This window comes from Physella acuta, unplaced genomic scaffold, assembly GCF_028476545.2.
Source record: "Physella acuta isolate Inbredline_101_S28 unplaced genomic scaffold, ASM2847654v3 ptg000896l, whole genome shotgun sequence".
In the NCBI taxonomy this organism is placed as follows: Eukaryota; Metazoa; Mollusca; class Gastropoda; family Physidae; genus Physella; species Physella acuta.
The window spans coordinates 54,288-81,533 of record NW_026732413.1 but is presented as its reverse complement, the minus strand read 5'-3'; the positions used below and the strand labels follow the sequence as shown (position 1 = coordinate 81,533).

The 27,246-nt window shown below is 37.0% G+C and overlaps 2 protein-coding genes across 2 annotated transcripts; both read right to left on the bottom strand.

Annotated features, from left to right (window-relative positions):
- Nucleotides 1-1,833: 1,833 nt before the first annotated feature.
- Nucleotides 1,834-10,525, bottom strand: LOC131952932 (uncharacterized). The gene is made up of 12 exons (XM_059315868.1): nucleotides 10,416-10,525; nucleotides 8,761-8,883; nucleotides 8,288-8,406; nucleotides 7,187-7,260; nucleotides 6,015-6,068; nucleotides 5,815-5,890; nucleotides 5,169-5,311; nucleotides 4,672-4,811; nucleotides 4,275-4,400; nucleotides 4,075-4,177; nucleotides 3,833-3,948; nucleotides 1,834-2,358 (listed from the first exon to the last, which is right to left on the bottom strand). The coding sequence occupies exons 2-12, from the start codon at nucleotides 8,845-8,847 to the stop codon at nucleotides 2,110-2,112; spliced, it is 1,287 nt and encodes a 428-aa protein (XP_059171851.1). The 5' UTR covers nucleotides 8,848-8,883; nucleotides 10,416-10,525; the 3' UTR covers nucleotides 1,834-2,109.
- Nucleotides 10,526-13,029: 2,504 nt separating this feature from the next.
- Nucleotides 13,030-25,808, bottom strand: LOC131952922 (uncharacterized). The gene is made up of 11 exons (XM_059315859.1): nucleotides 25,705-25,808; nucleotides 23,354-23,526; nucleotides 20,394-20,524; nucleotides 19,331-19,401; nucleotides 19,012-19,069; nucleotides 18,086-18,249; nucleotides 17,173-17,312; nucleotides 14,648-14,770; nucleotides 14,443-14,545; nucleotides 14,206-14,327; nucleotides 13,030-13,278 (listed from the first exon to the last, which is right to left on the bottom strand). Exons 7-11 carry the CDS (start codon nucleotides 17,212-17,214, stop codon nucleotides 13,030-13,032), a joined length of 639 nt encoding a protein of 212 aa, XP_059171842.1. The 5' UTR covers nucleotides 17,215-17,312; nucleotides 18,086-18,249; nucleotides 19,012-19,069; nucleotides 19,331-19,401; nucleotides 20,394-20,524; nucleotides 23,354-23,526; nucleotides 25,705-25,808.
- Nucleotides 25,809-27,246: the final 1,438 nt, after the last annotated feature.

Below are 27,246 nucleotides of genomic sequence, written 5' to 3'. Positions count from 1 at the left end.
ACACTTAAGACCCGTCTATATCTACTGTAATATAAGTAACTAATTTTTAAATATATAAACGTTTATATATACGTTTTCCCGTTGTATTGTAAGGTGTAAACGCTGTATTTATTTTTTAGTTGTTAGTTTATCTGTGTTAGTTAAGTGTGTAAAAACTATCGGCATTTGTATCAGTGAAAAATTGGATAGATACCTTGTGGAGTACAGAAAACAACGAAATATGCAATACAAAACTACACAAAACTAAACAAAACACTACCGACAACAAAACAAGTTCCATATTTTTACAGCCTAGACAATATCAACACTCAAAATTTGACAGAAGGCAGATAATTAGATCCTTTACTTATATGTGAAATTTCATTTATCTATCTGAAACAGTACTCAATTTATAGGCTTTTGAAAAACTAAAAGTCCCGCTTCCATTTATCGGAAATCGCTGAGAAGTAAATTAAAGTTACATTTCAGACTAGTATAACTATCGCAATGAGTAACTTTCTAGGTGATGTTTTTCAACTTTCGTCTTGTGTTATTTAAAACTCGATTCTCCGTATGATTTTTTTTACCCTTTGGTTATAAAGAATAGAGATATTGTGTGTCCAGCATAATGCTAAGCCATTAGTTTTTTCACGGATTCACACCAGGTACCAACTACAGCTGTGTGTACTCAGGGGAATCTTAAAGAATCAAGCCTGGCAATTAAACCCAATGCTGTCAATAGCTCTGTTAAACGCTTTTCCTCTTAATGTTTCAAACGAACACCCCTGTCTTACTGTAGATCTTTCAACATAACAGTATAAAACCAGGCTACCACCGAGTCACACCGCGGCAACTAAACAAAGTGAGAAATTTGGCTGGAGCAGGTCGGTGTGGTCAAGTCGATGGAGCGTTAACAAAACTGCTGTGGTCGAGGCAGAGGCGTAGCGAGGGGGGGGGAACTTGTGTCCCCGGGCGCCGACCTTACGGGGGGGGGGCGCCAAATTGAAAGTTTGAGGGGGGGGGTGGAAATGAACAGTTCGAGGGGGTGGGTGCAAATCGAAAGTTTGAGGATCGAAACTTTGTCCCCGGGCGCCGGGAAGGGTCGCTACGTCTCTGGGTCGAGGTTGTGTCAAGTTTAGTTTTTTTTATACTCCCTGGTTGTTTGAGTCCATAGCTATCCAGACCTGACATTTTCTGTTTCTCTAAATGTTCCAGTAACCATTATTTGCAAATTGTTTGAGTCCATAGCTATCCAGACCTGACATTTTCTGTTTCTCTAAATGTTCCAGTAACCATTATTTGCAAAAATTGGTAATCACGCCTAATTCTTAATATTTAAGTATCATAGACTGCTGACACACAATGCGACTTGAAAAAATGGAATTAAATAATTAGTAATTAACGTTTAGATTAGCTTAATCCCAATTCAGGTTATACATTGACCCCTGTATGATTAGTGTTATTATGTTAAGAGTATATTTAGTATTTATACTATTTGTATATTATTATATACCTCTAGCTAATCAACCATAACAAAATCATTTTCGTTCACATTTTACACGAACATAACGGTCTCAATGTCTCGCTTTCATATTTTCGTCTTGGTGACAAACCCATTATATCAGGTCGTATCAGCCCGTGTTTAATGATGTCTTTGATTACATTCAATTAATTATTTCACTGGAAAGGACAATATTGTCTTTGTAAATTTAGTTTTCTCCTTGTTACAAAGTCTATGAAGCGTGAACAAAATAGCTACCCAGATCAGAAATGTCTATCTGACATTTTTTACTTCTTTACGTAGCTATTATTTAAAGTAGAAGATGATAACAAAAACACTCATTTTATTGTTTAATTAATGAAGTTTTTTTTATTTCTAAACTACTGATACAATCCAACTGTTGATGTTATACATTTTTTTGTAAAAAGAAATTAAATATTAGAAAATAGTATGCATACAATGCAATGTTTTTGATTATGCTAATGTTTTAAAAGCATTTATGACATTTAAAACAGTTGAAACTAGATTTAAGAAAAAAATCTTTCATAAATAGACTTGCCTAATTACGTAAATAAATATGGCTCTTGTTAAAAATGTTGCACCAATTAGAGCAATGATAAAATATCTGGCTAATCGACGACAACAAAGGAGTCGACGCCTGGGTCTTCTTCGGTGTAACAGACGGGCGTCTTGTTCATGTTGTGGTCCCCATCACAAGTGGACTCGTCCATTGACAATGGACTGGTCTTGATGTCCACTTTCTGGTCAGTCCAGCTGAGACAGACACAGGTGCCCCGGGTGATGATCTGGGGGTAGGTGGTCGAGCGCTCCACGCCATCTTTGTCCAGCCACTTCTCCTCCACCAACTCCACACAAGCCTTAGAGGAGAGGGAATGAGAAAATATTCTCTTTAACCTGTTTGATAACATGTTGTAATTGTAGCTTTGACCACTAAGGGCTTTATTAGTGGTGCAAGGTTGTGCTTTGAGTCTATCTCGGGGGTTCCTCAGTAAATGGAACACACGTTAGTCCGAAGGCCAGCTTCCCGAAGGCCTGTTTGTTCTAAGTCATTTTTCTCTAATACATTGTCAGATTGAGACATATTCGCGAAAGCCGTTTGCCCGAAAAAAAAAAACACATTATATTATTTTTTATGAAGTAAATGTTGTAAGTGAATTTATATTTAACATTTTGAAAATTAACACAATTTAAAGTATAATCAAACGTTGTTCTTATTAAATAAATTTAGCTTTTAATTTTCATCATTAAAAAAATAACGTTACTGCTGTGTGGTGATCATTTTACTAAAGAATTTGTCGTGGTCTATGTGCAGAGTTTAGAAATGGAATATAGTCCATATATTTTAAGTTCTATGCAAAGCACTTCATTAAGACAACTGGTCTAAGCGATTACCTGATAAAGCAATTGACTGACACCAAAAATCTAACATAAAATGGTATTTGATACACTTTTTCTATTCAAAACTTTCTTTGAATATAAAAAAAAAACCGCATTTTAAAAATTTAAATAACAATTTTAAGCAAAAGTTTGAATTCATACAATGGACATTACCGAGCTGAGGAGAATCATTTCACTATTATTGTTGCCATGTGTTTTTTTTAAAATATATTTTGCAAGCGATTTGAATTGCGAAATCTTAAGATAAAACACGTAAAAAAAAACAAATATTAAAATAATAAGCCTGAAAATATTTAAGAAATTAAATATTTTTAGAATCAATGTTATAGCAATTGCAAACCCGTAGAAATTCAAAATAATGTTTCGAGTTTAAGACTACATTTCTATTTATTTCCATCAAGCCTAAAATATAACCGGATGTTTCACTTTCCTAAGAGAAACATTGATTGGCTGTAAAGGAACTCCGAGATCGATTTCTGACAGCACCACCTATCATAGTTATTTGTTTACGAATTTGCCAATAAAAAATAAATTTGAATAAAATTATGCTACTTTAAACCACAATTTTGCCATTGTTGTTTACATGGTGTAAGATGAAATTTGTGCTAACCAATCGAATAGCTTATGTCTCCGTTACCACGTGAAAAGCAAATTGCTTTTGCCTTTTTTTAAAATTGTGTTTAAATACCGAAAATACTAAAACGTCAAATACATCCGATTTTTATAAAAGTCCGACTAAAACCAAACAGTCAGGTTTTTGTAACCATACTTATTCCAATAACACCATGCATGATTAATGGGCTTCTCGAAAAATTTCGAGATTATTCTCATATATTTTTGGGCTATTTTGCGGTCGACATGTACAATGTTTGTACAATGACGCTTAAGTTTGTATATTGACGGAAACAAAAACAACTAAGGGAGACAACTCACTTTTTCTTCTGGTTTGAGAACACCTCCGTCTTCGAAAAGCTGGAAACCTTTATGTAAGTCTTTAATACCCAAAGCATACATGATGGCTTCCAAAGGAAATTTAACGTGAACATTTCCTGTAGAATGGCGCAACAAATATTTCATGTGCTAGAACGCTGTACGTTTCTTTAAAAAATTAAGAAAATATTGAACAACTTCTATAAATGCTTATTTTTATTTTAAAACTAGAAAGTTGGTTTGACCTTTAGGACTCGACAAAGTGGTTCGAATCTCAAACTCAAACACAGAGCACTCTTGTCTCGCTAACAGCTGAGCATGGGCTCGAGACGATGGCTCAACTTCAACCTGCAAAACATTAACTCGGTCAAAAAAACTCCGATTAGGTTCTTCGCTACGTAAACACCGTGACAAGTCAAACTTTGGGGAAAAACTAAAAACATACCTGCATGTTTACTTGCCGCATTTGAATCTCTTCGAAAACTCGGCCTTTAAGCTTATTGAGGCTGAGTGTTATGACTTTGTCCATCGGAAAATGAGGGATTTGCGGAAGTTTTACTTCGATACACACCTAAATGTATATATATATATATATATATATATATATATATATATATATATATATATATATATATATATATATATATATATATATATATATATATATATATATATATATATATATATATATATATATATATATATATATATATATATATATATACATTTATGTATTATATACATTTATGTATTATATACTAAGTCTTGTACCAAACCTACTATTTACTAGAATACATCAATACATCACAGAGAAAGATAAATTTTCAACACCTAGCCACTACCTGTTTGTTGACCGTGTAATACTGTTCCAGGTCCACGTCCACCCATGTTGTCGTGTCACGTGATCCTCTAAAATGACAGGTTTGTTTGAATTCGGATTCATTATTGAAGTAACTCGATAGCAGCTTTACCCATTTTGTTCCTGATTTAAAAAAAAATAAACACTTGCTCATTTGTTTTAAATATGTCTATCAGGTAAACAATAGCTTTTTGATTCCAATTGTTGGTGCTGAAGAAATCTTCAACGAACGCTTTCTTGTCATTTATCAAATTTTAACTAATTTCATCCCCCTATTCTGCGATTCATCACAACAGTCCTTGAATTTTATGACCGCGCAATTGATAAGGCTCAACCTTTAGACATCGACGTGTGTTTGAGAGACCCTAAATTTCTACATAAACCCCACTAGCTAGATCTTCCCACCCTCACTCCCACACATACATCCCCCGGGACGTGAAGCTCAGCTATGCAGATGTTAATTTTTTTAAAAACAATTACCGGTTTGTATTTCTCCCCGGGGGGTAGCAATCACATTTCCGTCCTTCACCTTTGGAAAAAACTTGGTGACCCTGTGTTCAAAGGTCAGCTCCACCCAATCCACCTCACATTTAAGTGGATGTTCCATCAAATATAAACATTCCCTAAATAAAATATTTTTTTTTAAAGTTACGACACGAAATATAACTCGTGTCGCATTAATTGTGTCTTGTATTGTGACAAAGTAAATATATTTTATCATGCAACCTAAGATGTATATCTGGTTTGATATTATGGGAGAATTTACGCACATAGACAAAATAATAAATATATTAAGTTCTTTAAAAATTCGGTCATGTGTTAGTTTTCCTCATACAGAATTTAGTTTTTTTTCTTTTCTTTCTGCTTTTGTTTAGACAACTCGCAAGAAGAATAAAGGCACTGTATGATACTTATTTATACAGCAACTTCCAAGTTCTGAATGATACTCATTTATACAAAGTCTTCAAGTCACTGTATGATACTTATACAGTATACAGCAACTTCAATGTTCTTTATGATACTTATACAGCAAGTTCCAAATTCTGTATGATACTTATTTATACAGTAACTTCCGGGCACTATAGGATACTTATACAACATCCTCCAGGTTCCGTATGATACTCACTTGTACAACAATTTCAAGCCACAACGTCTGGCGACATCATCCAGATTAAGGGTTGGATTATTCTTGAAGTTCGTGTCTGTTAATAAAACGTGTACACATTACATAACATGAAAGAGTGGATTGGTTTTTATTTTGTTATATTGTAACAAAGGAGTAGAGAGGAATATGGAGTTATCTATGTATATATTCTTTAGGCTTACCAGGCTTAGCGGTTTGAATATTGATAACAGGCCTCACTGTCGATATCGCACAATCTGCAATGTGTATATCGACATTAGAACTATGTAGAGAAAAATGTTCTTTTTTTCATGGATGTACCAAATTTTGGTAAATACCGAAATAAAATTATAAGACTACCTCCATTGTAAAAATACACTGTAACTTCAAAGTCGAAAGGAAGTCGTTTTACTTTACTTTTCTACGCTGGCAGTCCCTATAAATTAATACACGGTATTCATATCAAAGCGATTCATTTACAAATTCTATATTCACTACGAACAAACAGGGCGGTGTCCAGTGTTAATACTAGAAATCTCTACATCAGACAGGCAAAGACTGTGGACCTCTCATTGAGGTGTCGCTGTATTCAGGAGGAGTTGAATGCTAAAAAATAAAAGTACTTGTTTTTTTTAAATACTTAATTATCGACTATTTTATCTATTTTTTACAAGCTTTTATTGAACTCACTTCCTGTCTGTCGTCAGTCGTCAGTCTAGATCGAAACGCAGGAATGAAAATTCGGACACTTCTACTTGACCGATACCATTCACACTTGGCACGTGGGTCAAGACATGAAGACAATGCATTGTGACATTAAATTTGACTTAATTGGATGCCTAATTAATTTTTTATGAATTAATTAAAATTTGGACCGAATTAGTAGGCATGTCTATGGAACCGCACGTCACGCGTCATCACGTTCAATATCTGCGCTATCACGTTTCAATCGGCGCGCAATGGTTTATAGTCATTAAACTCTAGTGTAAATAAAAACATGTAAAGTGCTAAAAAAAATTTCATAAAAAACGTTTTAATAACAAGCTTTTATGTACTAATGCACTAAAAAGTAGAAAATAAATTATAGACTACTATTTAAATAACTAGAAAGAAAAGCGTGGGCCACTTTAGTATCTATTGGATACCTTCACTAATGTTTAGGAAGAGACCCACGCTTTTCTTTATAGTTATTTAAATAGTAGTCTATAATTTATTTTCTACTTTTTAGTGCATTAGTACATAAAAGCTTGTTATTAAAACGTTTTTTATGAATTTTTTTAATTTATTTATTTTTAACTCCTAGAATTTGTAAAAACATAAACTACAGTGCAAATATTGGTATAATAAAAATTATAATTTACGATGAATTTCTTACCCATTCTCCTATTCACATATCCAAACTTTTTCGCTTCCTCGCGCAATTCTTTAACTTCAGCTTGTGTATACTCTCTACATTTATTTAATTAAATGGTTTTAGACCATAAAAAATTAATTAATAGTACCAAGTGAAAATAAATATCATGAACAAATATAAAATGATTCATTCACTAACCCACTAGCCGATCATCCTACTGTTCATCTAACTAAACCATTAACAAGCTAAACCACACACCAACCCACAGACCAACCAACAGATCAACCCACACACCAACCCACACACCAACTCACAGACCATCCAACACAAACCCACACACAAACCTACACACCAACCCACACACCAACCCACACAAAGCCACACACAAACCCATAGATCTACCCACACCAACCAACACACAAACCCACAGACCAACCCACACCAGCGCACACACAAACCCACAGACCAATCCACAGACCAACTCATACACCTACAAACACACCGACCCACAGACCAACCCACAGACCAACCTACAGACCAACCCACAGACCACACCACCAACTAACCCACAGACCAACCCACAGACCAACCCACAGACCAACCCACAGACCAACCCACATACCAACCCAGAGACCAACCCACAAACCAACCCACAGACCAACCCACAGACCAACCCACACACCAACCCACACACCAACCCACAGACCAACCCACACACCAACCCACAGACCAACCCACAAACCAACCCACAGACCACACCACCAACTATCCCACAGACCAACCCACAGACCAACCCACAGACCAAACCACAGACCACACCACCAACTAACCCACAGACCAACCCACACACCAACCCACAGACCAACCCACAGACCAACCCACACACCAACCCACACACCAACCCACACACCAACCCACAGACCACACCACCAACTAACCTACAGACCAACACAGGGACCTATCCACTGTTAAGACTTCTGACCAATTAAATGACAGTTTAAATGACCAAATGACAATTAAATGGACCAATCAAATGACAGTTAAACTGACAAACCTTATGACCAAATCAACAAACTACCCTAATGACCATTCAACCTTTGAACAACTGACCTGCTCACTCACCTGTTCAAGTAGTTTGCACGCCTCATAATGGCGCGAATGATCGTTGCCAACAGCGCAGCGTGTATCCAAATTAATAAAACACAAAGGTATATTCCCCAAATTACTTGGTCGAATAAATCCTTGGATTGAAACCAACAATTAACGTTTTAATCGTTTTTTTTAAAAATCCTAATCCTTAATTAAATGCTTAAAATTTTTTTTAAACATTTTACTATATATATGTAGCTATATGTTAGCCATAAACAGCAATAATATACAGAGACCTTGTTACCGCGTTACCAGTGTTATCAAACGTGTCTTGTAATCCATTGATACACACTGCATGTATTCTACACTGTCGTTGGTTTTTTTTTTTATTTTAGTTTTTATAGTTTGCGTGATCAATAGACCCAAATAAGTATCTAATATACCCTTTCACACTGTAAGATTTTTTAAAATCAAAAACAAAATAATTATATACCTATTTTACTCACCCCAGCAAATTTCAAAATTAATTTTGTCTCATAGAATGGCAGAACAATTAAAATCACGAAAGAACTGAATACGGGCAGCCAAAGCATGGTACAGCGCTCTCTAATCAGTAATTATTAGGCCAGCTAGACGTAAGAAAAATCTGTGTCAATGGTGTTGAGTAGTAAGGGAGTAAGACTGTATGTGTGATGGGGTTGTGTGAGTGTGTAGATAGTGGGGAGACTACAATATCGTCTGTCATGTTGCACAGTGACACACGTCTGCGTCCTCAATACGACAATGAGACGCATATATGGTAGGTGGCGTGACGAACCTACTATCTCCGATTTTGCAAGAACCTACTTTCTCCCATTGAAGGTGTTTGCAAGATCCTATTTTCTCCAATTGTTTGTGTTTGCAAGAACCTACTTTCTCACATTTAAGGTGTTTGAAGGAACCTACTTTCTCTGATTGTCGGTGTTTGCAGGAACCTACTTTCTCCCATTGAAGGTGTTTGAATGAACCTACTTTCTCCAATTGTTTGTGTTTGCAAGAACCTACTTTCTCACATTTAAGGTGTTTGAAGGAACCTACTTTCTCTGATTGTCGGTGTTTGCAAGAACCTACTTTCTCCCATTGAAGGTGTTTGAAGGAACCTACTTTCTCCCATTGTAGGTGTTTGAAGGAACCTACTTTCTCACATTTAAGGTGTTTGAAGGAACCTACTTTCTCCCATTGAAGGTGTTTGAAGAAACCTACTTTCTCCCATTGAAGGTGTTTGCAAGAGCCTACTTTTTCCCATTGAAGGTGTTTGCAAGAGCCTACTTTTTCCCATTGAAGGTGTTTGAAGGACCCTACTTTCTCCCATTGAAGGTGTTTGAAGGAACCTACTTTCTCCCATTGAAGGTGTTTGCAAGAGCCTACTTTTTCCCATTGTTGGTGTTTGCAAGAGCCTACTTTTTCCCATTGAAGGTGTTTGAAGGAACCTACTTTCTCCCATTGAAGGTGTTTGCAAGAACCTGATTTCTCCTATTGAAGGTCAGCCGGGGGTTTCACCAGATCCCTGTTAGCCGGGGGTTTCACCATACACCTGGTGTGGCCTACGTGGCTACGTCACGGCTTAGTAGTAAACCAGCACCCACGTCCAGTAATTTTCATTGGACTTAGTAGGGGGGGGCGGGGAAGGGCTTAGGGTAGGGGTGCTGCATAATCTATCCGAGACTGGACATTAGCGCCACATAACACCAATTACCTGGTGTACCTGGTGTACCTGGTGTAATCAGCACACCTTGTCAAGCTACTACTTAGGTAACAATTGTTAATGTTATTCGGTTGGGGTCGAATCTTACTATATTCAACCCATTACTATGCCTTTACAGTTAAACAGAAATAATTAATTAAGTTCATTATTCAACACATTCTTACTCATTATTCAAGACACACATTGTACTATTTTTTTAAATAAATTTCAAACTTTAAGTTAGTGTTGATTTGAAAAATTTAAACGTGTAAGCCTACGTTTTCTTTTATACAGAAACATGCTTTTTGTCCGTGTCAGCAATATTATTTATAACCTGGTCCCTCTTAACTGTCTGTAAACTGCAGCCAACGCCAATAGATCTAGGGTCTACGCTGTAGATTAAGTGTTAAAAAAAACGAAGGTAAACAGGTATCTTACATGTCTTTTTACTTGTTCTTTCGCTGGGTAATAGATCTAGAATCTAGATCTAAATATTCTAGATGTACGGTCTCATAAGAAACCAATCTCTAAGGCGTGAAAATATAGACTCGCAATTATTAAGTGCACACTGTTTTGCACTTTATTGTCGGGAATTACAGAACCAAACTGTCACGCTGGTGTGTTTAAGGTGTGTACGTGATGGTAGTTTGAGGGGGGGGGAGCTGTGAAATGTTATACGAGCCTCGCATATCCGCTTAAGGCGAAATGCTCTATTTAGTTTCGATTTTCCAACAATACCTTAAAAATAAAATTCTAAAGTCGTTTTGGCAGTGGCGTAGCTAGGAAAGGGGGGGGGGGGGGGAGGGTGACGGATAGACACAATTCAAAAGCTTATTGTAAGCTTTAATGTGGAAATATACACCGTCAAAGTTAAGAAATAAACGGCTAAAAGGCTTTAACTGCTGATTGAACTAATTTTTACCTTGATTGTGTAGAACTAAGTGTAGAGTCTGGTAAAAATCGTTCGTCAGCTTTCTCCAAGAGGTTGGTGGGGGGGGGGGGCGTTTTTTGTTGACTATGTGCGAGAAGACAGAGCTCATCCATGAAATCCAAATCTTTAAGTTGCGTGCCCGGTCGATTCCAGTTTATGTTTTTCCTGGAGTTTGTTCATTATTTGGTCAACCCGTCAACCAAGTGCTCACTCAAATTTTAGACTTTAGCTCTTTCTGATAATTTGCTATTGTGAACATCTTGGAACCATTGGAATACACTAATCTGTAGCTCCACACGACTTAGTGTTTCATAAGTTCCCATACCACTGCTCTGTCTACGCATAAGTTCCCATATGGCTGCTCTGTCTACGCATAAGTTCCCATACCACTGCTCTGTCTACGCATAAGTTCCCATACCACTGCTCTGTCTACGCATAAGTTCCCATACCACTGCTCTGTCTACGCATAAGTTCCCATACCACTGCTCTGTCTACGCATAAGTTCCCATATGGCTGCTCTGTCTACGCATAAGTTCCCATACCACTGCTCTGTCTACGCATAAGTTCCCATACCACTGCTCTGTCTACGCATAAGTTCCCATACCGCTGCTCTGTCTACGCATAAGTTCCAATACCACTGCTCTGTCTACGCATAAGTTCCCATACCACTGCTCTGTCTACGCATAAGTTCCAATACCACTGCTCTGTCTACGCATAAGTTCCCATACCACTGCTCTGTCTACGCATAAGTTCCCATACCACTGCTCTGTCTACGCTACCAACTAAACTTTAACAATATCTATAAAAAGTATATTCTAGGTCTGCTCTGTGAATAGACTTAGTGTTGCTATATGATCTGTGCAGGAATAAAATTACCTTTTTCAAATACGTAAGTCCACGGGGTAGGTGAAATAGAGTTGACCTGTTTCCTTGTCCCCGGCATAGGAAGGGATCGTGTGGTCAACACTATGTCCAGTCGGCTTTTCTTTTCCTGACGTGAGTCAGGTGTAACAGACTGTACCTTGGGAGTATTATATCTATATTGTATTTAGTAGGGTGGTTCACCCCGAATGTTTACAATCGTAGAGCCGGGTCGAATAAGTGACGGGTATTAGGGGCAGATAATTTAGCTTTTAAACGATTTGAAACTATAGGGAGGTAAGAAGTTCTGCTTGATCTTTTTATTGTCGTCTGTAAACTGTCGTCAAGGACGGCTGTTTTCTCGTATTGTTTGTTATCTCAACTCCAAGGTGTACGTATTTTCAGATACATATGATTGGTGTTACTGATAGTCTGTCGTTCTATTGCAATTCTATTATGCTCTATCTCTAGTTTTATTTATTTTTTCTGCTTCTTCTATCTTTTTGTCTGCTTCTTTCTGAAGCTGCAGTTTTTTCCCCCCATGCTCTAACCCTTTTATCTCATTCCTCTTCAGCCTGCCTTTCCTTAGACCTTTACTAAATAGCTACATAGATCTGAATTTTTTTTTATTTCTTTACATATCAAAGCAGAGGCGTAGCGAGCCTTCCCGGCGCCCGGGGACAAACTTTCAATTTGGCGCCCCCCCCCCCCCCCCCCTTGGGAGCAACCTTTCAATTTTTAATTTGCACCCCCTCCCTAAAACTTTCGATTTGCACCCCCCATCCCATATATTTTATTTATATTTATTATGCAAAAATGCAGCAAAAACGAGATTTTAATTTTTTTTTCAAACCCATTTTGGCGCCCCCTAATGTAGGCGTCCGGGGACATATGTACCTCCTGCCCCCCCCCCCCTTCGCTACGCCTCTGTATCAAAGAGGCTATTATTTAAAGTAGAATACGAGAATACAAACAGACACATTATATTATTTTATTAACGACGTTTATTTATTTTAAAATTTCATATACAATCCAACTGTTGATGTCATGAGTAATTTGTAAAAAAAAAATTATATATTGGAAAATTGTATGCATATAATGAATATAGTTGATGTATTTCAAAGTATTTGTTTTCAGTTTTTGAAATTTTATGAAATTTAAAACATTGAAACTAGATTTTAAAAAATATTTCATAAATAGGCATACTTAATTACGTTAATAAATATGGCTCTTGTTAAAATGTAGTTTCAAAATTGCTGGCTAATCGACGACAACAAATGGGTCGACGCCTGGGTCTTCTTCAGTGTCGTTGACCGGCGTCTTGTTCATGTTGTGGTCCCCATCAGAAGTGGACTCGTCCATTGACAATGGACTGGTCTTGATGTCCACTCTCTGGTCAGTCCAGTTAAGACAGACACAGGTGCCCCGGGTGATGATCTGTGGGTGGGAGGTAGATTGCTCCACGCCATCTTTGTCCAGCCACTTCTCCTCAATCAACTCCACACACCTCTGAGGGGTGGGGGTTGGGGGTTAAGACAAACATTGTAAACTGAGTTTACATACATAAATATATATACCTATTATATCTTTATTAAGGCAGTATTACTTTATGGCTAGGAGAACTAAACGGTTACCAAAGCAAATACAGTAGAGACAGGCTACAGTCGACCACAAACATATTTTTACTACAGATCCTAAGGATAAGATAGCCTTATAACATGTCAAAATAGACCTTTGGCAAAACAAAAAGCTTGAACCAATAGACAGGGACGTCTAAGTCTGCAAATGGGGCTGGTTGTGGCATACTTGAGAAAGGAAGAGGGTAATATCGCGAGTATAGCATTAGACTGGAATCCCCGGGGGGGGGGGGGGGGCCGGGGGAGCGGAAAGTTGGCCGGCTAAGAAAATCCTGGAGTGAACATTAGAAGAAGCGGCAAAGGTTGCCGAGCTTACGTAGGCGCAGCCCAAAACCTAGTCCAGTGGGGAGGTGTGGCTCAGGCGTTTTCTCCCAGGGGATATATATATATATATATATATATATATATATATATATATATATATATATATATATATATATATATATATACATTTTTACGCATGTGCATGTTTAGGTTAAAATTGTGCCTATTTGGGTTAACAATAAAATTAGTTGAGACTTTTCTAGACTATCAATTATTTTTTTTTCATTACAAGCTCAAAAGAGTGAAGACATTAATTATGATGTCGATATTTTATTTTATGTTTTGTCCTGGAAATTTAAAACAAAAACATAGTTTTTCCTTACTAAGCAATAAATTAATTTTTTATTGCGATAGTAGAGATCTAGATTTTATATCAACGAAAAAGAAAATTTATGTTTTTCTACTACTATAAGGCAAAAAAATATCTTAAAAATATTTTATAAATGTGTATGCTTTGATCAAAGAAGACGCTCACTTTTTCTTCATGTCTAAGAACTCCGCCCTCGTCTACAAGATGAAAAGCCTCATGTAAGTTTTCAATGTTTAACACAAATGACACGTCTCTGTCTTTGTGTTTAAAGGTAACAGGGACTACACCTGTCGAATGCAATAAATTAAGCAATTTAATTAGCCGGAACACTGTTAAGGGAAAAATAACATTATTGAAATTATGCTTATTATTTATTCTCAGAATTAAAAAATTGGATCTTACCTTTAGGAATCGACAAAGTGGTTCGAATCTCAAACTCCACGACAGAGCACTCTTGTCTCGCTAACAGCTGAGCATGGGCTCGAGACGATGGCTCAACTTCAACCTGCGAAAGATAATTAGGGAAATTACTTTTTTTTTAAAATTACCTGACGATTGAAACAAGGTAAATTGACAACTGTTTTCTGGAACACCTGGAAAAACCTACCTCCGTGTCTATCTCCCAGGCGAGAGTCTCTTGGAACACTTGACCTTTGACCTTGTTGAGACTTACGTTATTTTCGGCGTTAAAAATATATGAGGCTTGATGGAGGTTAAAGTGGACACCCACCTGTAAGTATCATTGTAAGTTAAAAGCATTAGTATAAATAGAAACCACATGACAATCAATTAAAAAAAAATTATAAACGTTTAAATATAATAATTAATTAAAAGGTAAACAAAAATGAACGTTTTCCTTTGAATATATTGTAATGCACCTTCTTACTTTCTCGTATACAGAGTAGGCCTATAGAGAAAGTACTGCAATCGTGGAAAAAAATCACATGAAATTTTGACAGTTTTCACCGTTTTACACCTCAGCAGAGTTTCTTCCAGGCATCTCTTCGGGGGGAGGGGGGGGGGGTTTGCCCCACCGAAATTTTTTTACCGCTCCCCCCCCCCCCCCCCGAACGAAATGAAATTTATATAATTTATATAGAAAATATGTACTTTTAACAGTGTCGTGTCCGCCCCCGAAGAAAGTTTACCGCCCTCCCCTCCCCCGAAAATTTCAAGTGCCCCTGGAGAAAAAAGTCTGGAAGAAACACTGCACCTCAGTCCTTCATCTCATCCGGGGTAAAGAGGACTTATTTTAATCGGGCAAAAATTATAAATCAACATTTATTAAAATGTTGGCGTTTTATGTTTTATGCCTAATGAAGTCGGAAAAACTGGATAGTGTGTATGTGTGTGTAAGTGTGTGTGTGTGTAAACATAATTTAACTTGAGTTCCGTTACAGCTAAGATGATGAAATTTCATATATAAGTTTTATATCAAATTAGTAGATCTGTATCAGCTTTTGAGCGATTTCCGATAACCGAGAAGTGGAATTTTTTCTACTTTCAATTTCTAAAAAGCCTATAACGAGTACTGATTCAGATAGATGAATGAAAATTCACACGCAAGCAAAAGATCTAGTTCTCTGCCTTCTGTCAAATTTTGCACAATTTCCATTGACCGGAAGTAATAATTTACGCTATTTTCGATTTCTCAAAAATGCATGGGAATTTTTAAAGTACTAATAATATGCCGCACCATTATACACATTTTGTTTGGCATTCACTTGGTGCGCAATTCTTCTTCCTACGAGATTTTATTCTATTTTAAAAAGTTAAAGTATTTAAAAATGGATTTACAATCGTGTCTATATCCCAAGTTGCCATCCCCCGTAGTGTTATATAAGATTATTCGAGAAAGTTTAGCGGAGATCACTCCCGGTTTTTTTTTTAAAATAACCATAAAGAAAAGCGTCCATCGCTTTTTAAATTTGAGTGATTCGGGTTTAGAAAGAGAGATTCATTTGGGGTTAAAAAAAATACTTTATAAAGTATGTTCAGTGTAGTAGATGGATGAAGGAACGGATCACACAGTCATTTTTTCGACTAAAGAAATTATACATATATATATATATATATATATATATATATATATATATATATATATATATATATATATATATATATATATATATATATATATATATATATATATGGTGTTATATTTCGTAATAGTATGTACATGATGTGTGAAAGTTACACCTATTGCAAGTGTCCACAAAACTCGACTGCCCTTTGACCTTCCCTTGTCATAGCCCACATGGACGTCATAAAAGATTGTCCCAAATGGGGTCTAAGAACAGGGAGTTTGTGTTGAGCAGTGCAGTCGATAGACCAATTTGCAACGAGAAACTACGTCGTCTAGTTATAACCGGTTGTTTTTAAACCGTTTTTTATCACACGTTTTTAAATACTTTAAAAGTTTTGACACGATTCAACACAAACAATGTATGTGTGATTGCGCGGAAAAGTTTACATTAAATGAGAATTTTTAATTACTTAAAAAAAATTAATTTAGCGTCTAAAAAGTCAAATTTAATGTCCCATTGCATTGTCATCAGGTCTTGACTCCCGTGCAAAGTTTAGAAACAAATCGGCCAGGTAGAAAGTGTCAAAGTTTCACTCACCAGTTCCCACCCAATAGACAACAATAAAAAGACAAATCAAATCGACTAAAATTATCCCAAATACAATAACTATTATGCGTGAGATCTTTTGTCTGAGATCTTTTGTCTATGATCATGACCATGATGTTATTCGTACTGAAATATCTTGCCCCGATTTCATTTTTCCGTGAGGTAATTTTTCTTGAGATAAAAGGTCCGTGAGATATTTTGTTTGAGATATTTTTCTGAGATAATGTGTCCTGATATATTTTGTCTTGGTATCTTTTGTCCTAGAGATCATTTGTCCTTGAGATCATTTGTCCGCGAAATATTTTGTCTTGGATATTTTGTCTGGGACAATTTGTCATATATATATATATATATATATATATATATATATATATATATATATATATATATATATATATATATATATATACCTGTGTTAATAGTTATAGTCAGGCACCAAATACCAACAATTACTATACATAAGAGCAAATAAATTATTTTTTCAACTGCTGGCTACTACCTCTTTGTTGATTGTGTAGCAACGTTCGAGATCCACGTCCATCCAGGATGTCGTGCCTTGTGATCCTCTAAAAATAGGACTTTGCTTGATTTTCGATAGGTTGTCATAACAACTAGACCAAAGCGTCACCCATTTTTTGCCTGTTGTGAATAAATATACGGTTATGTCTGGTCTATCTGTTACACGTAACTTTGTGCACTTAATGCTGAGCACGTGATGTGTGCACCTAATGCTGAGCACGTGATGTGTGCACCTAATGCTGAGCACGTGATGTGTGCACCTAATGCTGAGCACGTGATGTGTGCACCAAATGCTGAGCACGTGATGTGTGCACCTAATACTGAGCACGTGATGTGTGCACCTAATGCTGAGCACGTGATGTGTGCACCTAATGCTGAGCACGTGATGTGTGCACCTAATGCTGAGAGCTACAGTGGACATTTTTTTCTGAAAGCATGACCTCTTTAAAGAATTTATAATTTGCAGTGTTTCTTCCAGACTTTTTTCTCCGGTTGGGGGGGGGGGGGGGCACTTGATATTTATCGAGGGGCGGTCAACAATTTCCTGGGGTGGGGGGGGGACACTGGTAAAAAATATTTTTTCTATATAAGTTCTATGTCGTCTGTGGGGGGGGGGGTAGACTTTCTTGGGGGGGGGTGAGGGGGGGCTGAGCTGCCTGGAAGAAACTCGGATGACGCGTGGGGCTCTATATTGGCATTGAAATAAGTTCAGCCTATGGGCTCAGCCATATCTTTGTACTTTGAGAGAAGCTTTACATCAGCTGTAAATTTCTTTCTAGCATGTTTCTCCCATATTTAATGCACATCTAAGCTGCCGTGTGTTGGTCTTCATCGGGGTGGGAGGGGGGGGGGGAGAAATATCATTGTGTCATATTATTGTATAAAAAAATCACCTGTTTATAAGTCTCCTTGGGAGGTTTTGATCACAGTTCCGTCCTTGACCTTTGGAGAAAACTTGGTGACCTTGTGCTTGAAAGTCACTGATGTCCAGTCCACTATGCAGGTAAAGTCTTTCCTATCCATCTCCAGACAATATCTTTCAAGGTGGCTGGATTGTCTAAATATTTTTTATAGCAAGGTACTAGACGTAGTCAAACGCTAAGTTAATGGCATACATAATATAAAGAATATAGCTGTCCGTGTTTTGATTCTATTTTTAAAGTCAAACAGATATGTAACAACTAGTAATTTAAATAGTTGAGCTTTTCAATTCTCAACCTTACAAACAGTGTTTCTTCCAGACTTTTTTCTCCGGGGGGGGGGGGGGGGGCACTTGAAATCTTCGGGGGGGGGGGGGGGGGTAAACTTTCTTCGGGGGGGCGGACACTGTTAAAAGTATATATTTTCTATATAAACTATATAAATTTCGCCCCCCGAAGAGATGCATGGAAGAAACTCTGCTTACAAACTGAGGAATGACTAAGGAATGAAATATGGTTTGATGTTTAAACTTTGTCTTGTAAAATCTCAAAAGTGAACACTTTAGGGCAGTGGCGTAGCGAGGTCGGGTGTCACCCGGTGCGGCACTTAATGGTGTCACCCCCCCTCCCAGAGGCGTAGCGACTCTTCCCGGGACAAACTTTCAATTTTCGATTTGCATCCCCCCTCAAACTGTCGATTTGCACCCCCCCCCCCCCTCAAACTTTCGATTTGCACCCCCCCTCACATTTTTCTCTATATATTTTACTATTTTTTGCCTTGGTGTCACCCCCCTAAATGGTGTCACCCGGTGCTGTCCGCCCCCCCCCCCCCGCCCCCCCCCCCCCCCCTTCTCGCTACGCCTCTCCTTTAGGGAAAGATTGTGCTAAAATGTACTCACTCTAGCAGCTTCCTCCAGGCATAGTGTCGAATAACGCTATCCAGTTTAAGGTCGAAAGCTGAAAATATTTTGAATTTTTAGTTACTTAAATACATCATGCAACTATTCTGTAACAATAATAGAATGTTCTATTACAATTGAATTGTTTTTTAGGGGGTCGGGGATAGGGCGTTTTGTGGCGTCTTTTAAATGGGGTGGTGTGATTGTGTTTTTTGAGGGACGACGTGCGACGATAAGCCAGGATGGGGTGGGCGACCCCTAAAGGAGTCTGTTTTTGCGCAGGTAAAAATTAATCTTTTCTCATGGTTATTTCCCTTACCTCTTCTTTCGCTGCTTCCATCACATTTAGCTTCATCGTTGTTTGCGTTTAATTCTTTAGTCTTTAAGTTCCTTTTAAAAATGCATCATAAAGAATTATTTAGAATAAAGTTAAGTGGATCGAGGAAAACAAACATTCTCAGATAACCTCGAGGAGGGGGGGGGGGGGTCTCATTGAGGGTGGGGATTACAAGAAGCCCACCAACGACTCCAGAGGTTGTGACTACAGGAAATTACAGTTAGCGTTAAATTGGAAAATTCTTATACGTGTGGGTTTTTTTTTGTTTAAACTACGTCTCCAGGGTTAATATAAATTGTCCATATAGATCCTTGTGCTGGCCTCTCTATTTCATCTCATTTATGGATTTATTGCTTGCACAGTTAACCTAATATACACATTTCTTTGTACAACACTAATTTGTTTATTAGACCAGAGTAAAATAAATTATTTCATTTAACTAAAACACCTCATCTGTAAACACAGTGAACTTTAGGTAACGAAAAATATGAAACCTAGCTTAAGTTAATCCTGTCTGTATAACACGTCATTAAACCATGCTGATATAACTATCCGGCCTGAGCATCTAGTCGGCCTCAAGCACCGGCATACTAGTGCTGTCCCCGGTCAAATATGCTCTGAGACGCAGACCGATCCATTAACCGCTCTACGTGGCATCCATCTGACCGATCCATGAATACATTCACTGATCAATCAACTGTCATATAAACTGACCAAGCGTGTGACCTGATCGACTCACCAATGACCTTGTAAAACAACAAGTAAATCCAATGACGAAATCTAAGTGACCAGCTCACTGATCAGCTCGCTTACTGACCAGCCCACTGACCGGGTCTCTGACCAGCCCACTAACCAGCCCACTGACCAGCCCACTAACTAGCCCAATGACCGACCCACTGACCAGCCAACTAACCAGCCCACTAACTAGCCCAATGACCGACCCACTGACCAGCCCACTAACCAGCCCACTAACTAGCCCAATGACCGACCCACTGACCAACTCACTGACCAGCCCACTGACAAGCCTACTTATCAACCCACTGACCTTGGCAAATATCTTTCCGACCTTTTAATCATGGTTGATAATGAGGCAAATAGTACTAGGTGCACGTAGTACATCATAGAGCACCCCAGAAACATCGTACGTAACATAGCATCCTCATTTTTTGAGTAATACTGAAAAATGAAATTACACTTTTATTGGTATTAACTAAATTCATTGACTTTAAGTGATACTAGACTACCCGTTATCTAGTTAGATAACTGTGTGTTTCGAGGGTCATCCATAAATGACATCACGTCTGTCACTTATCATCACAAAAGAACCAGACCCCACATTCAAAAAGGCGTCACACTCACACCTCAGACGTTTTTGTCTGTTGAAAACACTGATTTCGTCTGAGCATGCGTCTGACAACATAATCTCTTCATATGCTGAGGTCACAAAAACAGGTTAACTCTACTTCACCTGCCAACTCAGACATGTTTTTGTCTTTGAAAACACAGATTTTGGCTGAGCATGGGTCTGACCACACTATCTCTTCATATTCTGACGTCACAGGTGAACTTTACGCCTACCCAACACTACTTCACCTGCCCAGTGTTCCGCCAAGTCTCAGACAACATGTTTTATCTTTAAAAAAATTATTCCGGCCGAGCACGGCTCTGACCTTACTATCCACGTTATATACTGAGGACAAAGAAACAGGTGAACTCTACTTTACCTGCCCTGTATCCCGCTAAGTTCCAATAGGCAAATGCAACTTTATCATTCACAACAAAAAACAAACAAAAAAAATAAATAAATAAATAAAAATATTCACAATTCCATGTCTCTAACCAGTGCCACCAGCATTGTATCCTAATATGCTAACCTCTTAGCTATCTAGGCTCGTATTTTGCAGTAGGTAATAACTTATATATTTTACTTTTAGTCTGCGTAAGAATCTACGCAAATCGGCCCTAGAATTAGATCTAGAATTATTTCAAATTAAATTTTATCTTAAATTAGCCAATTGTATAGCTAAACAAACAAAGAGGTATATAAAATAATTAAGGCCTGAAATAGATTCTAGATGTAGAATTTACATAAGTCTAGTGACCTAGACCTAGATCTAGATGTAGACTTCTAGATCTAGATCTAGATATCTAGATCTAGATTCATAACTTTTTCTTCCTTCGACAGCTGATCTGTAGATCTAGAGAAATTTATTGTTAAACTAAATGAAAAAGACAGTTGAACATTGATATAAGTGTTAAAACGTAATAAATACAGCAAACGGACGTATTGTTACAGTTATAGCCGACGGAAAATTAGCTTTAGAACGCGTTAAACATTGGAATGGTAACACAATCTTCTTCGATAGAATTGTACTAAAACGTAAACAAATCATCTGACGTCATTATTCACTCAAAGTAAAGTCGTTTTTCTAAACTTTTAAAATTAATTAAACTCAGCCTTACTCAAATTAATCAACTTCATCGAAAAGTCAGCTTCACTTAATTAAGAGATACATCGTCTAACGTTGCATACATCCAAATGTACCTATTAACACAGGCAATTACATCACGTTTTTTTTCCTTTAGCCAAATCTAAAAATTCCGTCACTCATTCCATACTTGAAGCATAAGACCGGCTTTACTTTATTTCATTTTCACGTGTAGGGTAACCCGGGGTAATTCCATACACTACTTTTTAAAAAAAATTGTAAAAAATCTAAAATTAACACTACCACAATATAATATTGAGGGTATAACTAGACATGCATTACTTATATGATGGCAAACAAATATAGAGATAATTCACAAAATAAAATACAATTTTTAAATATTTCACTTTTATTCCAAAAACATGGCAAGTGGGGCAATTCCACACACATTATGAAAATTTTAAAATTAATGTATTTAAAAATGTGTAAAAAACATTTTTCCCCTTGGAAACAATTTTGCATGGGAGCAACCACTCTTCATCAATGGATGAAGAGAAAGCCTCTATTTCTTCCTCCTGAATTCTGCTCTCATCAGTCATAGGCCGAAGTTATTCCTTTATAATTGTGGACCATTCTGAAATAAATACAAAATTAAATGTTAGAAAGTCTAATTAATAATGTGCGTATGGGGATGTTTAGCTCTAAATATTGCATAAATTATAATAAATAATGTAGGTACAGTAAAAATAATAATAGATAAAGAAATAAAAGAAGTCTGTGGCAATTTTACTTAACTTTAATAGCAGAGTCTTTTTAAAAATAAATAGTACTAGATCTAGTACTATTTAAGTATTTTTTAAGATTAAATCATGAGTTGTGAATTACAGAATTAGCCACAACCAGTTAAAATGGTTTAAAATAATAGCTAAACCCTCTAAAAAGTATAAAAAGCAACATGGGACATTCTAAACAATAGTGTATGGAATTGCCCCACACCATGTGTGTGGAATTGCCCCACACCTACTATTGAAAAAAATATGCTTTCCTGTTCTAAATTAAAGGCTGAATCTAGCATCATTAACTGTTACTATTAACAAAAATGATTAAGCTTTCATAAAATCAATAAATAATTGACAACAATTAAAAATAAGACCAAAAAAATTTTTTTTTTAAAAGTGCAGGGGTTGTACTTACCTAAGGATGTTTGAAGATAGATGCAGATAAAATTAAAATTCTTGCTCTTATTGTAGATGAACGCTTCTCTAACAGTATCAGAAAGTACAAGAAATGACCTCTTAGAAACAGGGAATAGTAACTTTTAATTAAACTTTACTCCCATTAAAAATAGAGAGTATCCAGTATATAGTGTGTGGAATTACCCCGTGTGTGGAATTACCCCACCTTACCCTATAATATTATAACTCACTTATTAAAAATAGAGGCTTTTAGTATTCGCGCAATTCTCAGTGCATTAAATGCTAAACTACATGCTTTAACTATCGACCATAATAGTTATGCTTTGTTAATAGAGGCGAACTTTAATTTTGAAAGATATGGAAGTTCCAATTTTACTCACCTCACTATCCTTATCCAAGACTGCAAAAGAAACGAGAAATGCCAAAGTGGCACTACATACTTTTTTTAAAACAGTTAGATCGAATGAAAACGCCAGGACTGTTTCTATCCCCATGTACAGCCTGAGCAGGAGGGGGGCCTCGCATGGTTGGCAGGATGACCTTGACACCTGCTCTGTACAGGTGATGTAACAAGACATGCTTTAGTGTTGGCAAGATGTGGGGGAGTTGTAGAAGCAGTGGTGGTGTGTATGTTGGGGTGGGGGGGGGGGTTTGGCGGAGGCTGGAGAGAGTTGTAAAGTCTTTAAAAGGACACAAGTCTTCCACACTCACGCGGAGACTCGCATGGGCTCCCATGTAATGTGTCGTACACACAAACCACGCTATCGTGGGTGTCAAAACGTGTGTACCGCTACCAATGTAATGTTGTTATACCAGCCTACACCTTCACATTGGGGACCTGTCAAGATGTTATGTCCAGATGTATCTGTAGAGATAGAAGATGTTTGTGTGGAAATCTAGAGAAGAGTTGCAGCTATCAGCTTAGCCCTGTAAAGCCTAGAGACTTGGCTTTCACATGTTAGGGGGCGACCTACTCCCTCCAACGGTGACACCAAACAATATAATTTTTTTAAGTTTTACCATCTCAGAATGTCTGTCTCATTATCTCTGTGTGAAGGTTTGTGTACAATCAAATATTGTAGCTGAATTTGATCAATTTCTAATAGATCAATTTCTTTCAAACTTTCTCCTGTAACATTTTAATAGAGGCGTCCGAGATTGCCCAGTTGGGTTAGATCATAATTGTTGGCTTGGATAAAAACGTGTTTAAAAAAAAGATTTTGCCATCAAAATAGCAGAAAAAAAAACTATTAAAAGAACTTTAGCCTAAAAACAATTCAGAAATTTAATATTTTTAGAATCAATGTTATAAAAGTTGCAAATCCAGAAAACTTAAAAATAATTGTTTGAATTTAAGCTGCATTTCTATTTATTTTCCTCAAGCGTTTGGTATAACCTAAAGTTTCAGTAAGACAAATATTGATTGGCTGTACAGAAACCCCCACTTAAAATATTGTCGATAAGATTTTAAAATGTTTTTTTAAAACCGCACGACCTAGTTCTGCCATTTCCCTTTATATTTTCTGTTTTTGGCTTATAAAAAATTGGTTTAGTTACCGAAAATACCAAAACACCAAATACATCTAATCTTTAGAAAAGTCTGACAAAATCATCACAATTTAGTATTCATAACTATCTTTGTTTTTTATAACAATGGAAAGGATAATTTTTAAATATTTTATACACCATTCGAAATAAATCGTTAGTAATCTCCGCTATACCTTCTCGTATATTCTTTTATAACAGTAAGGGGTATAGCAATTTCAATACAATTCCAGGCACTGGAAATGGTTTTATTTAAATACTTAATTTTTTTTAAAATAGAATAGAATCAAGTAGAAAAAGAACCGCGCACAAAATGAACGAAAACGTTTTGTGCATAATTTAGCGAAATATTAGTGCTAAATAAAGATGAGGCTCGTTACAAACAACTGCTGTCTTGTAGTTTGTTCTTGGCTGGACAAAGGCTATGGAAGCAAATCCAAAAAAAAGCAGGCTGAAATCGGAGTCAATGGCCTCAATGGCGCATAACCAGTTAACCCTTCCAACACTAAAATTAAGAACGAAGAAGAAGTGCTTATTAAAGGAAACTTTGATTAATTTTTAAAAGTTTATTGAACATTTAATAAGTCTTGTCCTAATAGTTAGTTCAAAAGTTGATAAAAATCTACGCAAATAAGCTAATACTAGTATTTGAAATTTGTCTTCCTAGCTTTAATGGTACTCAAATATCAGCTTTTGATATTACGCCATATAGATCTAGTTGATTACGCTATAGTAACCGGAAATCGCTCAAAAGTTGAAAAAAAAACCTATATTTTTTATATAATTTTTATATATGCAATTTGTTCAACATCAATGAAACGGTGCTCAAGTTATCGTCGTGTTCACAGATATACACACAGCAGACAGATAGGATAAGGATGGCAAAACTAAATTTTTACAATAATTTCTCTATTTTCTGTATACCAGACAGTATAAATTCGAGACTATTCAGGGCTGCGTTCATCATTTTTTTAAACAAAAATATCTAGACTAGATTCTAGATCTAATCTAGACTAGATTCTAGATCTAGATCTAATCTAGATTAGATCTAGATTCTAGTGATCTAGTCTAAAATATATAGATCTAGATCTAGATCTAGATCTAGATCCATAATTTTTTACGATGCCTAGAGATCTAGTCTTTCTGCATAAGAAAATAAATCTAGAACAGCGAAGAGGACTCGTACTTTCCTTTATCTGTGTCTCCATTTCTCAAAGCAGAAATTTTATCGAAAGTTGAGCAGCGTCAGCTGATGTTAACAAATATTCTTAAGGTTGAAATCAAGGACGCGCAATTGCGTGCGCGCTATATCGCACGACAATTCTCAAACTAAACTCTTAAGCAGGTGTGCTTAATATGGTGTGCACCTTTCAGTTACTAAACACACAAAATGATGTGAAAGTTATTTTGGTTGTCATGGATACCGGATTGAATATTTGTCAATTTTCAAAATATTTTGGCTTTCAAAAAGAATAAAATCATACCGACCATATTTTACATGCTTATTACTTGTCTTCTTATTAAGAATATTATTAACGAGCCGACCCGCAGCGTATCATACGCCGCTATTTAGTTGTTTTATTTTCTACTTTTCAGTAATTCATAATTTGTGAATTCGACAGTACCAATGCTGCCACTGAAAATATATTTGCTTTAAAACACTTACCCCCCCCTTTCCCCTAACCCCGACCCTACCCCCCCCCCCCCCCCCCCCGTGAAAGCAACCTCCTCTTAGTTATTTCTTAGTTACCTCCTGTAAGTTTAAAATCGAACTAAATTATCTGCCCCTAATAGAAACCCGGCTCTACGGCTCTACGATTTGTAAACATTTAGCTTTGTAAACATTTAGCGTGACCACAGCTCACCACACAATGTGGGGGTGGGGTGGGGGTGGTAGTGATAGTGATAGAGAGAAAGAGAGGGGACTGCAAGGAGGCGCTTGCAGCTTGTTTTCTAACGGCTCCCAGAAGAGAATTATATATATATAGATACTACAAGGCCGCTGATATGATCCTGTAAAGACTAACAATAAGCTTGGGTCGGGGAGGGGGATATAATAACATAAGCCTATTAAATTTGTTTTTTTAAATTACTTAAGTAATTCGATATCGTCGTTAACAAATTTTCGATTGGTGTGCTTTGTAAAAGGTGTGTAAATACAGTGAGATTGCTTGTGAAAATACATTGAGATTACTTGTGAAAATACATTGAGATTACTTGTGAAAGAAAATACATTGAGATTACTTGTGAAAATACATTGAGATTACTAAACCCTTTAACTGTGAACGCTTTCGAACAGACATTGCAGCTAACCACCCATCTAAACACTTTCATTACCCCCTCATACAGTCTCACTGTCCACTCCTGCAGTCTCACTACCCCCTCATAGTCTCACTACCCCTCATACAGTCTCACTACCCCCTTATACAGTCTCACTACCCCCTCATAGTCTCACTACCCCCTTATACAGTCTCACTACCCCCTCATAGTCTCACTACCCCCTCATACAGTCTCACTACCCCCTCATACACTCACTACCCCCTCATACAGTCTCACTACCCCCTCATACAGTCTCACTACCCCCTTATACAGTCTCACTACCCCCTCATAGTCTCACTACCCCCTCATACAGTCTCACTACCCCTTCATAGTCTAACTACCCACTCATACAGTCTCACTTCCCCCTCATACAGTCTCACTACCCCCTCAGTCTCACTACCCCCTCATA

Excerpts from the sequence above, each read along its gene's own strand:
- LOC131952922 (XM_059315859.1), bottom strand. The coding sequence starts at position 17,214 with ATGGACGTGGATCTCGAACGTTGCTACACAATCAACAAAGAG. Across the intron at positions 14,771-17,172 it reads GCTACACAATCAACAAAGAG|GTGGGTGTCCACTTTAACCT; the intron begins GTAGTAGCCAGC and ends TGATACTTACAG. Across the intron at positions 14,546-14,647 it reads CCTGGGAGATAGACACGGAG|GTTGAAGTTGAGCCATCGTC; the intron begins GTAGGTTTTTCC and ends TATCTTTCGCAG.
- LOC131952932 (XM_059315868.1), bottom strand. The coding sequence starts at position 8,847 with ATGCTTTGGCTGCCCGTATTCAGTTCTTTCGTGATTTTAATTGTTCTG. Across the intron at positions 4,401-4,671 it reads ATTACACGGTCAACAAACAG|GTGTGTATCGAAGTAAAACT; the intron begins GTAGTGGCTAGG and ends ATATACATTTAG. Across the intron at positions 4,178-4,274 it reads TGCGGCAAGTAAACATGCAG|GTTGAAGTTGAGCCATCGTC; the intron begins GTATGTTTTTAG and ends AATGTTTTGCAG.